Below are 23,384 nucleotides of genomic sequence, written 5' to 3' on the forward strand. Positions count from 1 at the left end.
TAGTCAGAAAGAACAGTATGTAGGCTAACCTGTTTTTCACTGTTTTTTACATTATAGCAAGACAAACTTCAAAGAAGGAAGACCCTCACTCTGAATATCACTGTTCTACTTTAAATCTAAGCTAAATGCCTTTTCTCTCTGTATGGGATAAGCTCTGCAGCTGGCCCCAGAGTGGAGAGCCTGTTTCTAAATCATCACTCCATTTATAAGAAAATTAAAAGTAAAACTTCTGAAAATCATGACTCATCATCTGCATTCTCCCTTTTGAGCTGAAGATCTAAGATAAATAATTAATTTAAGTTCGTAATCTGTCAAAAAGAGTTGCAAACTTGCAGTGCTATACACCTATACATTAAGTTGAGGTATTGCACGATAGCTTTACAGCCAGTGACACACTACACCAACTTCTGATCTTACTGCACATCACTGCTTCCTATATTGAGTGACATAAAAGTGATAAAAAGCCTCACAAGAATATTGTGATAACAGTCTGGTAAGTACTACAGTGACATAAAATTCAGGATACTTTATATAGGAGGGAGTGGCACATCCTCTTACATCACAATTATATTCTCAATAACATTCAGGAAGCTTTCCAGTGAACATCCCTGCAAAATTTCTCATCTATAATATGCTCACAAATTTCAGCTCTGGTAATTAAACCATGTCTTTCTGGTGGGTGTTGGAATTCTGGTTTGCACAACAGAGGTACTTTTGCAGAATAACATCTTCACATGCAACTTATGTCAACAACCTAAAGGTACCTTCCTCAGGCATGTAAATTGGCAGCCATAGAAAAAAAGTCTGCAAATGGAAGTTAAGTATAATGTGTGAACAAACATTCTGGGGTGCCTTAGCTATACTGGGATCCTTTGAATCTAGGAGGAATTTACTTTCTCTCAGAGTTACGCTATCTGAAAACCCAGCACACAAGCAGTTATGCTTTTACTAATGCACCGCAAGAAGCAACAGTGCATACACAATCTTCAGAGCTGTCTTTTTAACTATATGTCTAAAATGTATAAAGAGACATCCTCTAACCACAGCACTGGGAGGCAGGAAACTGGGAACAATAAAACTACGATACTGACTTCCTCTCAGAAGGGCTTCCCTTAATCATTGGTGCCACAACGCGTATCTACCGCAAACATTTAATATTTCCCCTTATAAGGCTTCTCCCCACTCCCCAAAAGGATATATAACTTTGACAGACTTTCTCACCTTGGATGAAGCTTTCCATGCCAGAAAGCTGCCTCCTTGCTTAGTTATCTTAGAGGAGATTTCAGCAAAAATATTCCCCCAGGCCTTTTTGAGAAAGAACGCCCTTTTTGCCTTTGCTCATGTTGAAAAATTTTGGTGACCTTTCCCCTAAGAAGATAAGCACCCCCAGGGTTACTAGCAGGGACATAAGCCGTGCCCTCACAACTCAAGGAGGGGCAGTAGCAGACTGTAGCATAATGGAGACTTTGTTTCTGAGAGTATGCTTTCTGCTGTCTTTGTCCAAATCTCCAGACCTTTCATCCTTCTGGGGGAGGGATGGGTGTTGAGGGCAGGGAAGGGGAAGAAACCCCTCAAATTTGCATATTCCCACTAGAAACTTTTAGCAGTGGTCCTCTGCCTATTTCGGCTCAGGCTTCACAAGGTCTTAATGCCCAATCGCAATTCTCAGATGCTGCCAGTCAGATCTGGCTCATATCTGCTCCTCTGAAGCAAGAGCAGGGAAAAGATTGTTCCTGCGTCTCAGTGACCCTCCACAAACCTTATGCAATGCGGAGAAGTGTGCGTGTAGTTCCAGGGCAGAGGAGACACAAGTAAGTCTTACAGGAAGATTTGAGGGAGAAAATGTGAACAAAGCTTGATCGACACCAGAAGATTGAGACTCAATGTTAGTAGACCTTAAGACAGCAGAAGACTTAGGAATGGTGATGAAAACATAAGAAGAAAAGAAAGATGGAACAAAAAAAACCCACTTGAGGTATAGAAGGAGAACTACAGTAGACCTGGTAAAAGATTTCGACAAGTTGTTTAAGAGAGTGTTTTCACACTTGCCAAGAGAACTATGGAGAGAGATCTAGAATCAGCAGACACTATGAACATAAGAAAGAGAAAGACTAAAAAGTGATAAATCACATAAGGAAATTTGAAAATATGGAGTTACAGTGGATAAGGGTGGGATTTACTGAGACAAGACTTAGGACAGATGGGCAGGGAGACCATAAGGCAGAAGACTGTGCAGAGAAGAATGGGACTTTGTGGGTATAAAGGCTTGAATTAGGAGTTTTAAATACAGTGGGACCAAACATCTGGAACAGAGAAAGGAGGGAGACTTCAACTACTCCAACAGGGATGGTTTAAGAAATGTCACGTTTGGAGTGAAAGGGTAGAGAAACTTATTCACATAAAAGAAGTCTCCCAGAATGCAGATGGAGTTCCAAGATTCCTGAAGCTCAACCTCAATTTGCATCAACTACGTGTGAAATACACTGACAATGCACACTTTGCTCCCCTCTAGTTACTGTATAGATGCCAACAACTTTTTACAGGTATTATTTTACAGATAGGAGTTCTTATATCAAATGGCTGAAGTTCATGCAGTGGATCTAGGTGTTCTCACTGGGCTGGTATCACTGTGCGAGTATATTTTATGTAACATGACAGATGCATGCACTATAATAGCGCATTTACATTATTTCTTCAATTTGCAGAGGTAAAACAAATGCAAATGTCTCTTTCCACAGTTACAAGCATTGGTGCATATTATAAATGTGGGCTTCCAATTCCTATGAACCGCAAGAGCAAAACACATTTTTATTATAAACTCAGGACCAGCATTTTACTCAGGGGGAAAAAAAAAGTTACTTCAGTAAGTTACTCTAATTGAAGCCTATTTGAACTAAATTATCACTTGAAAACATCAAGCTGGGTCCTGGAGAAGGTCTGCAGATTCTGCCCTGGCCAGTACACCTGTCAATGTGACATAAGCAGGAAGCAGAGGTATCCGATTTCTCATAACAAACTTGCCCAAAACATGCTTCAAGCTGTACTAATTCAAGATTTTAATTATACTTAACAGATCATCTGATAAAACATACCAAACAATGGGAAAGTTCACTCTATCTTTGTTACAATGCTTGCCTGTGCAAGAATCACAGCAGCATGCCTCAAAACAATCATAATTCAGCTGTCCTTTCAAGTCACAGATAAAATGGCTATACCGGCTAGAAAAGCAGTTGTTTTTGAAGCATATCCTGGGGCAAAGGGACCAAATAGTGCCTGTATGGCCTCCTCTCACTCAACCTAAGTTCATGAAATACTTGTTATCAGCAATTTAAAGGAAAGCTGGAGAACCTCAGCAGGTCTACAATATCAGTTGAAGAACACATTAGCCATGTCCAACGAAGTTAACTTCTACACTGTGTAGCATTTTGGTACTGTTAAGAAAAAAAAGACTACCCAGATACTCAAAAGCCAATAGAAGATATGCCTTTTTAGATTATTTTTATTTATGTATTTAATGACCTAGCAGTATTTGGGTCAATAAAGGCATCAAAGTTCTCGTTTGCCTCATTCAGTCCATAGCCTTTTATGTCAAGCATGATAACTCTATACATTCTAAGGATAACATAGGCTGAACAGACACTGCCCAAAATACTATGCTAGGCTAACTCTTAATGAGCTGACTTTGGATAAGATGAAAAGTACCAGAAACCCACATGCAGTTTCACACTATCCATGTTAAAGAGTCACTTGTGAATAGCTGTGTATGTCCTTAACCTTTGTATACAACTGATCTTGGACACCAGTTCTGGGCACATGAAGGACAAGAAAGTAATCAAGAACAGTGAGTATGGATTCATCAAGGGGAAGGTGACCACCTGGAGCACCTTCTATGACTGAATGGCTGGCTTGGCAGATGATTGGAGAGCAGTGGATATTGTCTCCCCTAGCGTCAAAAGGTTTCTGAAGCCATCTCCCATAAAATTCTCACAGACAAGCTGATGAAGCACGCATTGGATAAGTAGACAGTGAGATTGACCAAAAACTGGCTGAATGGACAAATGGTGATCAAAAGCACAAAACCTAGTTGGAGGCTAGTGACTAACAGCATACCTCGGGGTTTAATATTGTGTCCAGTCATGTTTAAGATATTCATTTAAAATCTGGATGATGGGAAAGAGTGTGGATGTCTTAAAAAGCAAAACAAACCAAACAAGCAAAACTAAAAAAAAGCTCCCACTCATCACCCCACCCCAAAACACACTTGAACCCCACCAAAACACAACACCATCACCACACCAAAAAAATATCTTGATTGTGCATCGCAGGCAAACATGCTTTGCTTTATATCAGAAATTTAGAGGGTGGATTCATAGGCAACAATTTTGACACCATCTCAATTCTAGCTCTAAAATCTGTTTCAGAGTGCTGGAAACAACAGTAAGAACATGTTCTTTTAGAGTATGTTTCCATTGTCAACAGAATGGGTAGCATCAGCAAATCCCCACTACTGGGGGACAAAAAGCATTAAACTAGATCATAGAATCATAGAATCACCAGGTTGGAAGAGACCCACCGGATCATCGAGTCCAACCATTCCTATCAAACACTAACCCATGCCCCTCAGCACCTCATCCATCCATCCCTTAAACGCCTCCAGGGAAGGTGACTCAACCACCTCCCTGGGCAGCCTGTTCCAGTGCCCAATGACCCTTTCTGTGAAAAATTTTTTCCTAATGGGCAGCCTAAATCTCCCCTGGCGGAGCTTGAGGCCATTCCCTCTTGTCCTGTCCCCTGTCACTTGGGAGAAGAGGCCAGCACCCTCCTCTCTACAACCTCCTTTCAGGTAGTTATAGAGAACAATAAGGTCACCCCTCAGCCTCCTCTTCTCCAGGCTAAACAACCCCAGCTCTCTCAGCCGTTCCTCATAAGGCCTGTTCTCCAGCCCCTTCACCAGCTTTGTTGCTCTTCTCTGGACTCTCTCCAGAGCCTCAACATCCTTCTTGTGGTGAGGGGCCCAGAACTGAACACAGTATTCGAGGAGCGGTCTCACCAGTGCCGAGTACAGATGGAGGATAACCTCCCTGGACCTGCTGGTCACGCTGTTTCTGACACAAGCCAAGATGCCATTGGCCTTCTTGGCCACCTGGGCACACTGCTGGCTCATGTTCAGTCGGCTGTCAACCAACACCCCCAGGTCCCTCTCCTCCAGGCAGCTTTCTAGACAGACTTCTCCCAGTCTGTAGCACTGCATAGGGTTGTTGTGCCCCAAGTGCAGGACCCAGCACTTGGCCTTCTTAAACCTCATGCCATTGGACTCAGCCCAGCGGTCCAGCCTGTCCAGATCCCTTTGCAAAGTCTCCCTACCCTCCAGCAGATCCACACTTCCACCCAGCTTAGTGTCGCCTGCAAACTTGCTAAGGGTGCACTCAATGCCTTCATCCAGGTCATTGATAAAGACATTGAACAGGGCTGGACCTACAGTTCTCAGCTGGGTGTAGAGAGTGACTAAAATAGAATCACAGAATGGGTTTGGTTGGAAGGAACCTTAAAGATCATCCAGTTCCAGCCCCGCCCCCGCCATGGGCAGGGAAACCTCCCACTAGACCAGGCTGCTCAAGGCCTCATCCAACCTGTCCTTGAACGCTTCCAAGATAGTACCTATTCATTTTCCCTTTTTGTTCTTATGCCATCCTCAGTCTGACATCTCTTCAGCTGTTAGCTCTTTGTACCTGGGTTGTGCTGTTTCTCATCTTCCTTCCCCACCCTGCTAAGAAAAAGTCCCACTTAAAAAAAACCTTATTCATTTTAGTCTGTGTACATAAGCTGCTGCATTGCAATCATCTGCAACACTCACTAGAGAGCTATAGTTTCAATCAGTTTTATACTCCCCTCAACTTTTCACTTCCTGGGGTTTCTCTAATTTCCTCCTATTGTTTTCCCTCTAATGATTTTCCCTCTCCACTTACCACTGGTTCATTTGCTGATATGTTCCTCCACCAGCTCCTACCTTCATGTTTCTCTCTAGTTCCCACACACTTCTGGGGCAGCAGTTATCCTTTGACCCTTCCCCAGCTCCTCTTTTCCCATTCTCATCCCATTTCCTAACCAGTTGCCAAAATCTGACCAATGTTTATCTGGAAAATAAGACAGATCAAGCTGCTTCCCTTCATCTTACTTTGGCTCAGCACCAGTGAGCTGTCTGCCAAACTAAATGACCTTAAGTCAGAGAGACTCAGATAAATCAAAATCCGTAAGGCTGTGACACTCCTGCTGATGCCTCTACACTTCCAAATCTTCTCCCAGCCCCCACCCTGGGTTAGGCAAATCACTGCAGCATTGCTAAAGTAACTTGAGGAGAAAAGAATCCTGAGAAATGTATAAAATGGGCTCCTCTTTAACACACTTCCAGTCACACCTCCCTTACCTAAGACCAAGTAAACATGCACTGCCTGAGGTAGCTGGTTCCCCACTGTCCACGCCACACCATGGGAAGAAGGTCCTTTGAAGCCCTCAAATCTTCAACACCTATCCAAGAAAAGCCCCACTGCCATCTGCTCTGTCTCTCAAATAGGCTGTCCAGTGCCACACAAAGCTTTCAAGATTCATTATATATTAGTTGCTGTAGGAAATACACTTAAGTATTTCAGAATTCCTCCAGTTCTTTCATAACGTCAAAAGCATTTGCCACATTTACTTTAAGCATCACTACAGTAGATGGAGTATTTCTAGCAAGCATTTACTGGTCTCCTTACTTGTAAATGTAAAAATGGTTTCAAGATTTTAATGAAAATTACCTATTTCTCAAGTTGTATAGTTTACTGCATAGAAGGATGAGTGAGAGCTAAGATTTCCAAAACCATAGAGGTCATGCCCCATGAATAGTGACTACGCACAGAAACTGGCTTGCTTCTGCAACATATGACAACCTTAAATACTCCAAGATAAGGCTTAGGAAACAGCTGAATGTAGAGAAACAGCACCAGCTACAGAAACTAATAAATTATTTCAGAAAAAGCCTTTCTTGTGAAAACTTGTGGGGTGAGGGTGTTTAATCATGACATGCACTTATGTTATCAAAGCCTTTGCTTTTCTTCCTCTTCATTTCTTGGGGGACCAAGTGGGTTGGAACTGTGGGTGGGAAGAGTGTCTCCAGCTGACTGATACTTCTTTTTTTCCAGATGACCACATAAACCTACCTAAAGCTGTACATTCTATAAATAGCATATTAAGCATGCAGTCTCTAGAAATCCTTCTTTGTGCGTAGTCATACAAACATAGGTTAACTATTTTAGACTACAAACCAAGGGACTTGATTGTCATCTTCAAAAAGACAAGAGAACATGACTGGCAGCACAGTCACATGGAGCGGGCAGAACAATCCACAGAAGGACAAATCCATATTTTCCCTGTACTTGAAAGGGAAAATGAAAGACGCTGTTCATTGGAGGATTAGACAGTAACTTCACTACTGCTAATAAATGCTACATCCACTTATTAGCACCACCCATTCAGAATTGGTATTGAAGAAAACATAATTCCTTCATAACAGGCAAACAACAGGGATTTCCAGCAAGTATACGTGCCATATTTAATACTACTGAGCAAGGATATGGAGTGAACAGATTGCAGCTGTGAACTGCATGAAAATGTGAGAGGCAGGAAAAAACTTGCAGGACTAGGATGAGGTGTGGGGAGAATCAGTAAGTAAGACCCTTCAGATAAAGCCTTTAAAAGGGCAAACAAGCTGCCTGCTTCTTGCTACACATTTTAGGAAATAGAGTATTGCACTTTTTTTTTTGTAAATAAATACTACTTCAAAAAGTTTACCACTCTTTCTTCACTACTGCTGTCAACTGTAAATTGTTTCTTTTTCCTGTTATTTCTTCATGAACACACAGTAACAATTTAGATTCATCTAACCAAAAAAAAAAACCCACTAGAAACACACAAGAACAAATGATGTTACACTAATTTATATAGACCAGCAAATGCCTATTTCATTGTCAGATCCATCTGTCCCGCTGTGAAATCAAGCGATGTAAAAAATAGCATCATGGAACAGTTAACACTATCCTAACCAGGACACCTACCTTCACAATGCTTTTTAGATCCTGCACATACATCCTCTCTGTTTCCACAATCTCTTGGACAACTCTGTCTACGTAGAGGAGCTTGGGACTGGTGGGCTCTGTGACCAAGGACATTGAACAGTTTTTGCTCGCTCCTTTTGTTTCTGCTTTCCTTGTCATGGTTAGCCTTTTATCAAGGCTTTCCTCAGGATCCTCTTGCTCTGTGGAGTTTTTATGTGGCTTGTTGCTGGAAAATCGCCTGGCTGGTACCAGTTCTAGCTTGATGGCACCTGCTTCTTTATCCTGGTTGAACAAGCCCAAGTGGCTGTTTGAAACCAAAGTCATTCTGCTTCCTAGGGAACAGTGGCTGTCCCTAGAGGAAGCAGAGGAGGAAGTGGAGCTAAAGCTGATGGGACGATCACTGTCTGACAGGTCCATGGTTTTTTTTTCACAATAGTGGAAAGGTCTGCTCTCCTTATGCAAATCTTCCTCTTTTGTCTTGGAGTCAAGGGCCTCCGTCACAGCTGGTAAAACATCAAGAGGTAAGTGGAAGTCATCTAAAAAATATAAAAGTAAACAGAAGAAGTGAGTTTACTGTTGCTGTTCCACAAAGCACAAAAGTTGAAAACAGATACTGTTAAAGCTTTTTGAACACAAAACTTTAACTAAAAGATAACCAGAACAACACAATTTGGGGGTCACTGTGGCTCTAATGCTTTTCAGGTGGTGGTGATCCCTCACTGGGGGTTGCTACACAGGCACCATATACCTCCTGTTCATATATATGGCTCTGGCACATCCTTCTTGTGCCAGGGTGCTGGGCTCAGTGCTAGTGAGTGCACTGCCCAGATGAGAAATAAGGCTCAAAGACTTTCCTTAAGGTTAAAAAAAGACTCTGAGGAGCAGCCCCCGCTGTCCCCAAGCTGAGCAATGACCCTGGTTTAGAGGCTTTAGAAAACTCAAGAATCACACAGTGATACCAGACAGTATCTTGTGTTTTGAACACTGTAAGGCCAACAGTCAAACAAAAACTGAAAGCAGTTATCAATTATCAGCTCTGTGGCTTGCACAAAAACACTAAAACCAGAATGATTTCCCAATGAAAATAACGTAGCTTCTGAAAAAAAAGAAAAAAAAGAAAAGAGATCCCACAGGAAAGTCTGCTGCCAAATAATTCAGTTTTCTACTGGGAAAATAAGTCATTCTAAAACTGTTCAACTCAAGCCAGAGTATTACCCCCTGCTGAAATGACCCAAAGCTGTTTTTCACATCAGTGCAACAACAAAATAAGACGTCTGTCTTCCTGTCGGCATTTCAATTCCACTTTCTTTTTACTGCCAAAATGCCCTGCAGGACACTGTCCATGATGCAATGCAGATTTCTTTCTGGCCAAGTTGTGTATGATGCACCATGAGAATGTGCAAAAGTAGCTGCAGGTAAACTGAATACTTCAAGGTTTTGTTCCAGTAAAACGTGTCCACCCAAAAAAATCGTGCCTCAAACTCAAAGAATTTCAGAATGTCTCCCATGAAAAAGGGAAACTTGTGACAATTCAGGAAGAAAATGAATACTGAAGCTACCCACACAGTGGGTTGGTCCTTATTTTAAGCCAACGACAATCTCATTTTTCAAAAAAACATACTGGCAATTACAGCTCTAGACAGCAGTTTCAGTAAAAAACCATAAAGTCAGGAAGCTGCAATTTAAACCCGCCTAACCTTTAAGGTGGCCCTTCTTAAACTGGGGCTGACTGGCTATGCAATTACAAGCAGAAACCTCCTGGACACAGGTCCTGCTGCTGTTGGTCTTGGGAGGTGGAGGAGGGTGCAGAAGGAGAATTTTAGTCAAAGCAGAAAGCGACATTCTCATTTTTCAAAATCAAACGCTATTATTTATTTTAAAATAAAAAAAATCCAAAGCAAGCAAACAAAGAAGACAATAAAATAATATTTTATTTGGCCTGTCTTGCATGCATAAGATTTTATTTGTACAGGAGTAATTAATAATGCCATTTCAGTGATGATGGTATTAGCTTTCTGTTAAGGAGCAGTATTGCCCTCAAGGTAATGCATGGAATTAACTCAGAGTAATTTTGTCATTACATGGGTCAGAAATTGGCCATTAGATTAAAAACCTAATTTGGCACCTTTGTACTCTTGGTTTTACTTTGAAGTATGAAAACCTATAGCCTTTCTTTGTGCTAGGCTCTTCTCATTTTGCAGCATAGAAGCATATTTTCTTACCCCATTTGAATCAACCACATCAAGTACAAATTCCAAAAATAAAATATAAGGGAATAAACTAGGGAAATATTTAAAACTGAAGAGTGCAGTGAAGTTCTCTTGCTTCTAAAAGGGTATGGACAAAGACATTTGCCTTCCTATTGCTTGTGATAAGAAAGTATGCATTTTTGATAAGGAAGAATGTATTTTTGTTATCAGCTTTGGATCATTTTTCACATTGAGTTAAAAAGCACAGTGTTGCTGTGCAGATGTAAACCCCCTTAAAAAATGCACAGGATAAACAAAATAATAGGGACACTCCTCCGCTAACTTACCCTGAGACATTTTACTAAAATTACATGACAAAGAAACACCTGCTTAGCCACATTTTGGGGGGGAACAAAGGGTTCCTGTGACATTCCATTACTCCACAGTCTTTTATTCCTGTTTCACTGATATGTGGACTGCCGCTCAGATAACCTGCAGGCATTAACATGTAATATTTTCTCCACAAATCTTGTCAGGCCATTAATATAAAATACAAACAAAACACAGTTCAGGTCAACGAAATTGGAGTCGGAATAAATGTTAAATGTAGTTTTTAATAAGACATACTTCTATCTAGGAGCATACCTTAGAAGAACAAACCAACCCAAACTCCTTATTTTCTTATTTAATAACAATGTCATTGCTTATTAAAAAAAACAACAAGGATCAGTTGCTATAGTTAAAATGGGCTTGCTCTTTAACACCTCTATTCCCACTGACCTTAGTGAACCCCAGGCACCTGCTAGGCATAGATAACTAATTGCATGCATCACAGCTGGCTCAAATTCCCCCATTTTTTATACAAATTACTATTTCTGTATGTTTCCACATAAATTACACCAAAAAAATACTATTTGCTATTTGAAAATCTTGGTCTGTATTGTCCTAAAAGCCTCATCCTGCTAACCCCAAAAGTTTCCTTTTACTTCATTCTTACTCCTTTCACAGCCAGGTGTAAATTGGTCATTTGGCTTCTCTGTGGAGAGCTTTAGCTATAATTTTGCCCATTATGTCTCCAATCAGTGAAACACATTTCTTGGGGTCCACACAGATGGCACACAGGCACCTATGCTGCTGATGAACCCAGCAGAAAGGCAGGACAAGCGGGACCAGGGATTTGAGTGAGGCGCAAACCCAGGAATCAGCTTCCTTTCCTCAGCTGGCAAGCTCTGTATCAAACACTTACAACAGAATCATAGAATCACTAGGTTGGAAAGGACCCACTGGGTCATCGAGTCCAATCATTCCCATCAATCATTAGACCATGCCCCTCAGCACCTCATCCACTCATCTTTTAAACACCTCCAGGGAAGGTGACTCAAACACCTCCCTGGGCAGCCTGTTCCAGTGCACAATGACCCTTTCTGTGAAAAATTTTTTCCTGATGTCCAGCCTGAACTTCCACTGGTGGAGCTTGAGGCCATTCCCTCTTGTCCTGTCCCCTGACACTTGGGAGAAGAGGCCAGCTCCCTCCTGTCTACAACCTCCTTTCAGGTAGATGTAGAGAGCAATGAGGTCTCCCCTCAACCTCCTCTTCTCCAGGCTAAACAACCTGCCCACAGAAGTCAGGGCTTGGGGACAAGCCCTGGCTCTGACTAGCCCTCAGTTTCTGCCTCAGCTACATGTAGCTGTTAGAAAACCCATAGCCCTTTCCAAAGGCATAGGATATGTAATCTTCCAAGGCTTCAACTGCTTTATTTTCAGAAATCCCTCTGAGACAAAGCAGCATTACCCCCACTTTTGAAATCAGGGACAAGTATTTTAGATGATTTCTGCAGTCACAAGTCCAAAAGAAAAAAGTAGCAGCTGAATGCAGTTCTTTGCCACAGCCACGTGTCCGTCCTCTTTCTCTTGTCACGGTCTAGCATTTGGCTTTTCAGAGCCTTGGAACAGTTTTACTCTGCAATTTTACCGCTAAGTAACTTCATTCTTGCACCAGCTGTCTAAGGTCTGTACTGCCCGCCAAGTTTAAAATTCACAAGTGAATTAATGAGAGCGAGCCCCCACCCCAGCAGCCACCAATTTCAGCAGCAGCACCAGCAGACAGGTGCATTCACCAGAACTCAGGCTGCAAACAGCATAATTATAGGTACCCTGAGACCCTCGCAGAAACACAGGCTTCGAGTAAGTCTTGTATGCCCTGACCCACATCTGGCCTGGTTCACTGCTTTTTTTATTAGGCATCCTTGTGTTTACTAAACCTTTTCAATGATGAACCAAAATAATACTGAGAACTTTTGTGAGTTGTGAATAACGGTATTTAACTCAGTCAGGGAGAAAGCAAAATGAAAGCTTCAATTTGCATACTTTAATTAAGGAATAACAGTAATTACTTGTTAGTTCAGCAATGAAAGGAGGATAATCACTACTTGTCCCTACTCATAAGGAAACATGCTCCCCTAACAAGGTCATTTCTTGTTGGTGCCTTTGCATGAATTCAGCTAGCCTCTCCCCCTCCCCAGACCCTGCGAACCTCTCTGCTCCCTCTGGCCCTCCCTGTGACACACACACACAAGCATGGCACAACCCCAAAGCACTCCATAAAAAGAACAACACCACGTCCCTACTCTACAGCAGTGCAAGGGCAAGAAAGATCCATGTTTCACCCTAACAGGCAACTGTAATATTAGCTACAACACTGAAGGCACATGCAAAGCAGCTACCTTGGTACATCTCATGTTTTCAGCACACAGTCATAAACAAGTTCTCACCAAAAATGCATACATTTCTTCTTTTACTTACTTTTCTTTAACAAATACCCCCTTCATGGTAATGATAAATGGCTTTCCACTATCTCTGCAGCTTCGATTCCTCTAGAACACTAGCATACAATAAGAGGTAAAGTGCTTCAAGACAATTTTATTTATAAACATAAAGATCCCCAGGCCCTATCTAAATATAGGTGGTTATTCCTCCACGTTGTTTACTGCACATGACATTTTAAGACATACTGCATGACTAAAAACTCAGAAGTCAATTGATATTCATAATTGATACTGTTGTTGCCCTTCTCCTGGCATGAAAAAGAGCACCTCAGATCTTATCTACAAAGTCAACGTTACCAGAAATTATAGGCTTCACATCCTCTGGAAGTTTAATCATGTAAAAATGATGAGCCTACATGAAATGTTTCCTGCATTTTTCTTGAGATATTTTTGTGTTTGAAATAAGCATTCATACTGTGGATACAACTAAGCAAGACTGTTTAGAACAATTTCTACATTCAGTATCATATTTAAACGCAGCACTGGAAATGAGAAACATAAATGCCTGACTGAGAAGGATTAAAATACATTCACTGCAAGAATCCCAACATGATCTTAACTACATTCCCTATATTCTATGCTCTGAGTATCGTCCAAGTGAAGGTCAGCAGATTTCTAATTACTAAATTCTGCATATGAACATATAATTCCTAAAACTAACACCCTCTGTAAAGAAAACTACGTTAGAGAGCTACAGTATTTGCAGGATCAGATGTCTAGTCTGAACTGTCACAAACGATACACTGCCAAGTAACTGAACTTTGAGCAACAGAAATCCCATTTATTAGAAATCTTATGGCAAAAGAAAAAAAGTCAAACACTAGTGTGCCTCTGTCTGACAAATTACTGCCGTCCCTCCCTCCCCCCATTTAAAGCAGAATAGCCTCTGTCACAACCAAGCATGCTAATGTCAGAGAACATTATTGCAAGGGAAAACCCTCTGCGACAGTATCTCACCACTGAGGAATGCCTCTGGCTTCTCACATCCAGGATGAACAAGTCCTCTCTATTTTTCCAGTCCTCTCCAAACAACCCACAACATACCTGTACAGCAGAGGAGAGGCACGGGCTCTGCCTTCAGCTGTTCCCGAATTACCTCATTGGGCACTCAGGTAAAATGAGAAGCTCTTACTAGTCTCTACAGCTCCTTTGGCAGAAATATTGCATGAGTCAGCTTTTATCTATCAAAACCCTAAACACAAAGGCTGTACAGAAACCTGATTCACAACTTTCTCACCACCTTTTTCCCAGCACATCGACAGTCTTCGGCATTGCTAAGAGCCTTAAATGAAACATGACATCACGCAACTCAGGGACAGGACAATAGGCATCACCAGGGGTAACTTAAAAATGCACACTTCACTGAGCAACACCCACTAACTTCCATTTTTCCAGTCACAAGTCTGTGAAAACATCAAATGGAGCCCCCACTTCCACGGCATTTATTTTGCTTTGCTCCTTGATTTGCAGACAATATTGATAAGCATGTAAAGCAAATGTGTCAGTTGCTGGTACTGTGAAATGTCTGTGTTTACGTAAGAAACTCCTATGAACCTGCGATGCAATAGGATGATCTTCAGCAATAGGATCATTCTGCATCCTATTCTGCCCTAACAGGAACAGGCTTTTGCAGGGTGTTTGCAAAGCTATCGTGTTTTTTTTGAAGAGAGAGAGGAACAACTTTCTAGAGAAAACGTGAAAACCAAACCATTAAGTCCTTTGTGCTAAATCACAATGAAGGAAAGGAAAAACAGAGAAAAATGGATACAGACTGGTGCTAACCTGTGGGAAAGCTGATGGCTCTCTTGGCCTGCAGAGGGGGTGATGACATTTCTGTCTTGGGAGATTGGAGTCAAAAGAAGACAAAAGATTTCCCAGCTGCTGGCACCACTTTCCAGGTGTGCTCTAACTGCTACATGCTCAATCCTAGCCTGCAAACAGATACTCAATTTTTAAGATTTAACTTGAAATTTAGTCTCCTTCTTCTTGGAAGCAACACAGCCTCTGCTTCATTCTGAGTTTTCCTAAAGAGTGTCCTTGAACAACACCTTTCAGCAGGAAAATGGAGGCAAAAAAAAGGAAGCAAAGACAGCCTTAAGACCATTTGCAAACCTGTGAAACACTTTGATTCGAACATCAGGGTTGTCAAGGTGAAAGTCCCTTTTAGCCTTGCTAAAAGATCACTTGTTTACAACCCATTGCCGTGCTGTAATATCTGAGATCATTGAGACGTGCTCTCTGGCATACATCCTCCTGAAGATTTTGAGGTATTTTTTGATACTTGCCTATTTACATTAAAAGATTTACATACACATGCACACTTTTTGCAGGATCTGTGCAGTACTTCAGACAGAGCCACCATCTATCTAAGATCTGGACACACTCACTGTCACAGGATGGACCACACTGGTCCCAGAGTCCTCAGTACAGACACAGTGCAGAACCCCGGTACTCAACTAAATAACCTGAATATGGCAAATTTAACATAAATTTGCTATGCTCCGCAGTCTCATGTATTTCTGTCAGGAGCTAATGATTCACTCCTCTGGACCTCTGCTTCCTTATACCTTGCACTCACCTTGCCTATGCAGCTTTTATCACCTCTAATGGAGGTTTTAACTAACTCCAGGGCAGACCTGTAGAGCATCAACCAGCCACAGGGCATTGCTCAGTCACTTCTCTGAAGTCCTGTAACATACAAATGATACCAGCTGCTTTGTCATGTAGCAATGACAAACCTCCTCAACTCTGAAGGCTTGAATCAATACCAGTGACTGACCCAGAGGCAACCAGTGACAGAGAATGCCCCATGCCTACTTAGACAGGCTAAAAATAAGCAGAGGCTGCAGCAATGCAGCATGAGCTTCAGCCACTGATCTCAACTGGCATAGTGAGCTCTCATGAACTTTATTGTAGGTAGGAGGAGAAAAGAACAGAGCTCAGGTCCTTGCACTGTTCTGCCTTGCTCTTCATCGCTGCACATACATATTTGACCTTAGGTCTCTCCCTTACGCTCCCACGTATAAATCAGCAGAAGTTTACCCCATATATGAGGATTTCGCCAAGAACAACCCCTCACTTTCCATCACCTTAAACATGCATATCACCAAGAGCAGTCAGTGCAGATGAGAAACTCAAAAGCTTTCTGTTTTACTGTCTAATGTGCATTGCCAATGAAACAGTACATAGACATGCCAGAAAAATAATTTTTTTTGCCTCACTTCTTATTTTCTAGAATTTCATGTCCCCTGATGTTGGCTTTTGTTTATCTGCATTATCTTTCAGGAACTGCATTCCTTTCTCTGCTCCATCTCCTGCTCCCTCCTGTTGTATGCACAGTGCTAGAAGATCAAGTTATTAAAGCACCAAGATTAAGAGTTGAGAAGGGTGACCTGTTTTTATTTTGGAACAAAGATGTGATTTTTCTGAACCTGAACAATAAGTGGAGTTTAGAGAGGTTAGGACTGTTGTTATTCTATTATTACCAATAGGCTAAGGATTTACTCAAGAAAGAAGTTATCCTCAGCAAAATTTTACAAAAACCTATAACTCAACCACAGGGTACATGCAGTCTTAAGGACACACTGACATCTCCACTGAAAGTGCGGTGTAATGTATTAATAACTCTCTGCAATGCAGTAGCTATTTAATCTGTATACAGTACTGCAGAGACACCTAACAAAAGGAACAAGCCATCACATGCTGCTGATGTGCTGAACACAAATAGAGCATATGGATCTGATACTCCATTTATAGGTCTTTTAAAAGGATTATTTTCCACCTCCTTGTGAATTTTGAAGGCTTACTTCTCTCCTATTAAAGACGCCTTTATTGTGTTCTGCTCTGCTCTATTCAGTACCAGGCAAATGAAAATTCAGTGAAGACATGGATATGAATGTATGTGAAAGAATAATATCCCAGATAATAAAGTAATCAAGGGGTTTACATCCTTTATTCTCTGCTCATATTGGCGTTTAGTGAAGAAGAGTAAACAGTAAGTGTTCAACATGATGTTGCTTGAATGTTGTAGTGTTTTTACATTCAGTGTCATGACCTGAATGAAAATCCACATGGACTTTTCTTTCTGCCCAGCACCACAGAGGATCAGGCTTTGCTGCTGGCACGTTACTAGTATATTTCTATCGTACACTACATCATTTAAAAGAGCTGGTATGGTTTCTACTTCTTCCTGGACTAGTCTACTGCTTCGAGCAAATGTCCTGTCATGCCAACATACTAATGCTAATACAAGTTTTCAACTTCACCTAACCCAGCTAAAGTTGCTTCTTAAGTTTACAACCTCTCAAGGCCTATTGCAGCACAAGCACACTGGAGGTCTTGGCTCAGCATCCCCGACATAGCACAAGGCACTTGGTGCTTCACCAAGAACACTGGGATGTTCTTAAAATTAAAAAATGTTAACTATCTCATAGACCAACAACTAAGTAGGCAAAATAGACTTTGGAGAGGGATGCACAGCTGCAGTGGAAAGATGCAGCATCTAGGAATCATTCTTACTAGTTACAGTAAAAAATTTAATTGTGTGACCATAAAGAAGGCATTCTTGTACAACTCAACTCCACCAATTTAATAAGAATTCCTAACTACAATATCTAGCACAAGCAGATTAGTTCCTTTAAACTCATTTTATCTGTCTGCTGTTCACCTTTGCTACTGAATTTTCCATTGAGTTCCAAAACCTTCCAGTGAAAATCCTGCCTGAAAAGAACACTCATATTTTGTAAAAGCGAGTTCCCTGGAACAGCTGACTTTGATAGATGCCAAATAGAAGTGGGTTTCAAAAGTTTTAAATATTTGATGTTTTTCTTTAAATGCAGCTAAACAATTTCTCCCTTTTGCTTTTGAACTGCAGACACTTACTGGAACCTCCTCTGCACCTCAGGAAGTTTAGCAACTAGAACTTTGGAACAGAAATGAAATAGTAACACCAGACTCATACTAACAGATGTTCACATTTACAATAAGATAAAGGCTTTCTTCTGGGTTTCATCTCTTGAATAAAAATAAAAGCTGTACAAAGTGGTATTCACATTTACATCTTGGGGAGAATAATTCTTAAATTCTACCCGATTTGGAACTAAGACATACTGATGGTTTAGCTGTACCACTGGAGCCAGACTGGCTGTGGCATTTCAAGTAATCAGTCATTCTCTTATGCCCTTCCTGCTAAAAGGAAACATTAGGTTTTATTTTTAAGATGCCATTATAACAGCAAGCTAACAGCTCTTTCAAAATCCTAGTTCAACAGGAACATATTCAACGGCAGTTAAAGGACTCAGAACTTAATAAATGACTGCAACAGATTTTTGCAGCATACAATAATTGCTATTTTGAAATCTCACAGCACTTTAAATGAAAATAAATAACAAGAAACCAAGCAGGTGTTCAAGTTCAAAGGACTACAATAAACCACAGCTCTTCTCACTATATTGCTTCTAGAGCCGAGTACATTATTTCACATAAGTAAAGTCAAGAAGACTAAGATTGCTAAATGGCAAAAAACCAACTGGTCACAGCAGAAAATCAAGGTGTCTCTTTGCTGCCACATACAAGAGATCATTCTAAATCTTGACTGTTTATTTTCTGCTGCTGATCCTATCACACTCCAAATGCTGAGAACAACAAAATTCCTGCCTCAAACAAACAATACTTTTCTTAGAGCTTTTGTATGCAAGAAGTAATGTAGGAATCAAGATTATTTGAGATCACTGCAGAGTCAGTGTACAAAGCAGTGTAATCTCTGCACCCATGTACAGATAGTGTTGATGCCTGCAACACTTATTGACATATCAGTGTTCAAGATTAACAGTGCCAAGAGTCACACTTCAGAAGCTACAGGGCAAGAAGCAAACAGATTAGAGGCTTTGACCTGCTTATAGTGAACACTTGGTGCATAATTCATGGCAACCAACTTGCTGAGTCATACTCATTTCTCTGCGCTTTCTTCTTATTAGAACAATAACATGTTTAATTTGAATCAGACAGTCACTTTATTAAAGCTATATATATTGCAGAGTCCCTATGCCTCCTTTACCAACAGCTACAAGAAAATAATCCCATGAATTTAGAAGTATTAAAATTCTCCAACATTCCTATTCAGAGGTATTCTAACTGAATTTTATACACACATAACACCCTACAAAGAAAGTCAGTAAAAAAGGACCTTCAGGTTTCTACTGACCATTGGATTTATGCAATCCTTAGGAAAAAAAGCCTAACATACAAACGAGAGGGGTATGAAACCTCTTTAACAAAAATGTACTGCTACATGTTTTACAGAAAGATAGGAGAAATTTAAAACATTCATTAAAAGACATCAGTCAATAATTGTCTGCCACCATCCTTCCACTTTCTTGCCTTTCACAGTCAGTACCATATTACTCTTCCTTTGTAGTGTTTGCAAACACTTTTACATTGGACAGTTTTCAGACTTCTTGTGAACTATAATATACAACATCTAAATCCGTCCATGCAGCCCTAACAACTGGCAGTATTCAGTAAACAGCTCGGATGAGCTTTCTCAGTGTTTAGATCAGACAGGATTCTTAACTTTCTGTTTTCCCAATTTAAATCCTGTTAGTGCAGCAAAAGGAATTATTTTTCTCAGATTTCTCCTTCGCATTCTATGTTTCTTCCAGATAGGGACATTCAATCTCACCATTTTTCTTGTTGTTTGGGTTTTGCACTTGCTTGTGTTCTGTGAGAAAAGAGTAGCAAATCCCTCCTTACTCAAACACTAGAGCTGGGATCCAAGTCAATTCTCAAATCCAAAACACGTAGCTCAAACTTGGGTGAAATTTGGCCACAAAAGCAAATATTATGGTCTAAACTGAGTGGGGGTAGGGGCCGAGGAGGGGAAGGATGTATTAACTCTGTGATAGAACTGCAGGGTTTTCCTAACAAGCCATGCTAGAAAACAATTCCTTTTGTTGTTCCTGTTTTTAGAGAGAACATCAAAGGCTTCTCAACTCCACACTCTATACACATGGGAACTTACAAGGTAATCCAGTGCATTGCTTAGCATTAAAGAGCCATGTTTCACGACTCACCTAGAGTCTCAGTTTAGTTTTAAAAAGCCTTAGGCAGTAAACATTTATTTTCTTCTAAAACCTGTGATCAAATTAAGAACATGAAGTTTTAAATCTTCAGTGAACTATCTTCTGTTATGCCTACACTTTTCCTTAAATTCAAATGTTGCCTTCTTACTTCCCTCAGGGAAGCTTTTCCCTTAACATTCAACCATGCAATTCATCAAACAAAGAGACGGGGGGGGAAAAATAAAATCCTTCCCTCCTCTCTTGTCTTCTCCCATCAGCAGACTGCTGAGAGGTAAAATCCCTGCAGGGGACTCACCACATACAAGCAAAAATCTGGTACAGCAAGAGAGTCGGGAGGAACGGCTAACTACCCCAAGGCTTCTTCCAGCTCTGTTACAAGGAGGCCACAAGCTGAAAATCGGTTTCCCTCGGTCTGCCCCAACATCCCAAGAGCTCTGAGACTTTTCACGGCCGAACAATGCTGCACATTCACTATTGAGCTCTGAGGCGCAGAGACACACTGAGAGGCCACTGCATTGGTATTATTCCACTACGTTCAGCCTGTTACCACAGCTATTAGCTGGCATGCTCACTTTTCAAATCCCTGTCTCTTTGGAAACCTTGACTACCATTATTTTGTTACAAAGAGGCACAGGTTAAAAGAAGTTTAGCTGGGTATTTTCCTACTTTCCTCCTTTGGCATCACCTATAACGTATCACTCTTGTAGGCAGAATTTTAGTAAGAAGAGTCTAATTTTCACAATTATGTATAAATACTGTAGCTATCGAAATGTTTTATTAGCAAATATTCTGGCAAAAGCTTTGTGACATTTGTGTAATTTAAATCAGGAATAGAATGCAAACATGATCAGCCATAACTATGTAGTAAGGCACTCGAACTGAATCAGGGCTTTCAAATAATTTCATTAACTTTATTCAGCAAAACAGAAGGATGGCATGTCATCAATTTCTAGATACAGCCGTGGATTAAATCAGTTACACTTATTTGTTTCGAAAAGCATTTATCTCTCAATGCAGCCATAAAAATGGCTATATTCTTCTCCAGGATATGTAACATGAGGAGAGTAAAACTAGTGCCTTTTGCAATTGATCAGCATCACTTAATAGAGATCCAAAAGATATTAACATTTCCACCCCAATGATTTTTCAGTGAATCCATGTTCTTTATCATCTACAGCTAAGGGACCTGAAACACTTTAAATCTTCAAACTATGCACAGACCATGCCAATTACAAATTAATTGCAAAATATTTTTAAGGTTATAAAAATTACCTGGGAGAAATATTTTCCTCCTGATGAAACTACAGCTAAGTTCTTTGAAAACAATGATAAAAGTCATCTCACGCTGAAGGCCTGAACATTATATAGCAAGAAGAGTCTAAATGACTGTGGTCATATTGCTGCTTTTTGCGTGGCAATTGGTAGAGGTGAACTCAACTCAGAAAAATGCAACATCAAAAACTGAAAAGAGTTCCATTTTTAAACCATGACATTCACATGTCACATGCACATTGATGGACAGAAAAGAAGCTACCAATGGATCACCACAAGCAAGAGATCTTCAATGACAAGATCACCAGAGACAGTGGAGTCACAGCTGTAAGGATGAAAGCATTTCTCAACAAGCACAGCACAGATCCATTGGAATTATCATGAAGGGTCTTCAGCATCAGTATTTCCCTTTGCCCTTTAACGTCCAACAATGTAAAGCCATTTTTAGGACCTGATGAACAGCATTGACACAAACTGTGTTTCTAGGAGCAAGACATCTAGATTACCAGAAAATTGCAAAAACTCTAATTCAGTTTAATCAATACATTTAATATATGTTGATTTTGTTAGATACATGTTTTAATTCTAACTTATTCAGGCCTAAGGGAAAAAGGATCTCCTGTGTTAGAAGAATATTCAAGACAAAGTCCTGATGCTGTGAATAATTTGTTGTTAATGCTTTTGCATTTGCCAACAACACTGCCTTGGAAGGAAGCTGAATGGGGAGGAATGTGGGAGGATGAAAGCCTATGAAGGCTAGAATAGAAGTCCTACCCACTCAATACTCTTAACCACTCAGTCACCACTGCCAATTTATAGGACTTTGAGCTGTGATCTTCTATTTTATCGATTTTCTTAGCAGTCACATGCCAACATTGACACACAGGGATGGAAGCAAAACAAATATCACAGGGATTTGCCAGATTTCTTTCTGGTGGGACCATGGGGTTTTTTTTATTATCAGGTTCTGTGTACCCTGAAAAGGATAGTTCTTATTTATCTTAAAATAATTGTCGGCACTCTGTCTCTCACATCCAGAGGTGGCAAGAAGCATATTTAAGATTAAAGACCTGATAATCACCATAAGCAAACAGGAGAAAAATTATGGAGTATGCACTGACTATTTTATACTAGAGCCCACCATTTTACCCCTGTATTGACATTCCTTTCTCTGATGTTTGCTTTTCTCTTTTCAAACTAAAATAGTTGTTTTAGGAACTTATCACTCTTACTGATGGTTCTGCTTTGAGCCTGCAATATTACTCTGCACATAGTGATGTAGCTAGGAATCCCTCCTTAGCACTCCCACTTGCCCCACCATTTATCCTCTTTGTTACAAAGATGAATGAGAGTCGGAAGCGCCAGCTCATTCTGTTGGTTTAAATAAAGGCACTAGGCAACTTCACATTCTCATCTGAAATATGTTCACTTTAAGAAAAAACAAAAAAAAAATTCAGACTTGCTGAAGCAGAACAAAAGGGATATGAATGTGGCACATTGTTTAGGGTATTCACATTTCTGAAGTGCCTACCATGGACTTTTCCTATATGAGCTTTAAGGAAACCTTTATTGCATTTAAATCAGAAACTAGAATAGCTGTCCTACTAATATCAAAAAAAAGCCAAAATATATACTTCTCATAACTAGCTAGGTGTCGGTAGCACAAGAGAATAATTTTTAACCACTTAAAAGACAATCTGTTCTTTGTCACTGGGATGTACTGCACCAATCATGCACTAGGCCAAGTAAAAGGTTCAGTTGATATCCCATTACTATTTACCTCTAAAGCGTTAAAATGAAATAAACAGTTCCTTTATGCATGTAAGTCCTGAGACACTGATGTGAATGATTAATCTCTCCCCATCCTCAAAACAAGTGAGTTGATGCTAGCAGAGCATAAAGCCTCACACTACAGCTGATACCATGGGA

General features: G+C 40.5%; 1 protein-coding gene across 5 annotated transcripts in view; it reads right to left on the minus strand.

Annotated features, from left to right (window-relative positions):
* The window catches only part of PLEKHG1 (pleckstrin homology and RhoGEF domain containing G1), a 135,368-nt gene that overhangs the window by 44,891 nt on the left and 67,093 nt on the right, over positions 1–23,384 (minus strand). For 4 of the 5 annotated variants that reach the window (XM_069852122.1, XM_069852121.1, XM_069852120.1 and 1 more), the window contains one exon: positions 8,091–8,626. In XM_069852122.1, coding sequence (XP_069708223.1) covers positions 8,091–8,626 — 536 coding nt within the window. Of the gene's footprint in view, positions 1–8,090; positions 8,627–14,148; positions 14,261–23,384 lie in introns of those variants that run through there. The other variant, XM_069852124.1, reaches the window with a different exon arrangement.

Source organism: Phaenicophaeus curvirostris, chromosome 2 (assembly GCF_032191515.1).
Source record: "Phaenicophaeus curvirostris isolate KB17595 chromosome 2, BPBGC_Pcur_1.0, whole genome shotgun sequence".
In the NCBI taxonomy this organism is placed as follows: domain Eukaryota; kingdom Metazoa; phylum Chordata; class Aves; order Cuculiformes; family Cuculidae; genus Phaenicophaeus; species Phaenicophaeus curvirostris.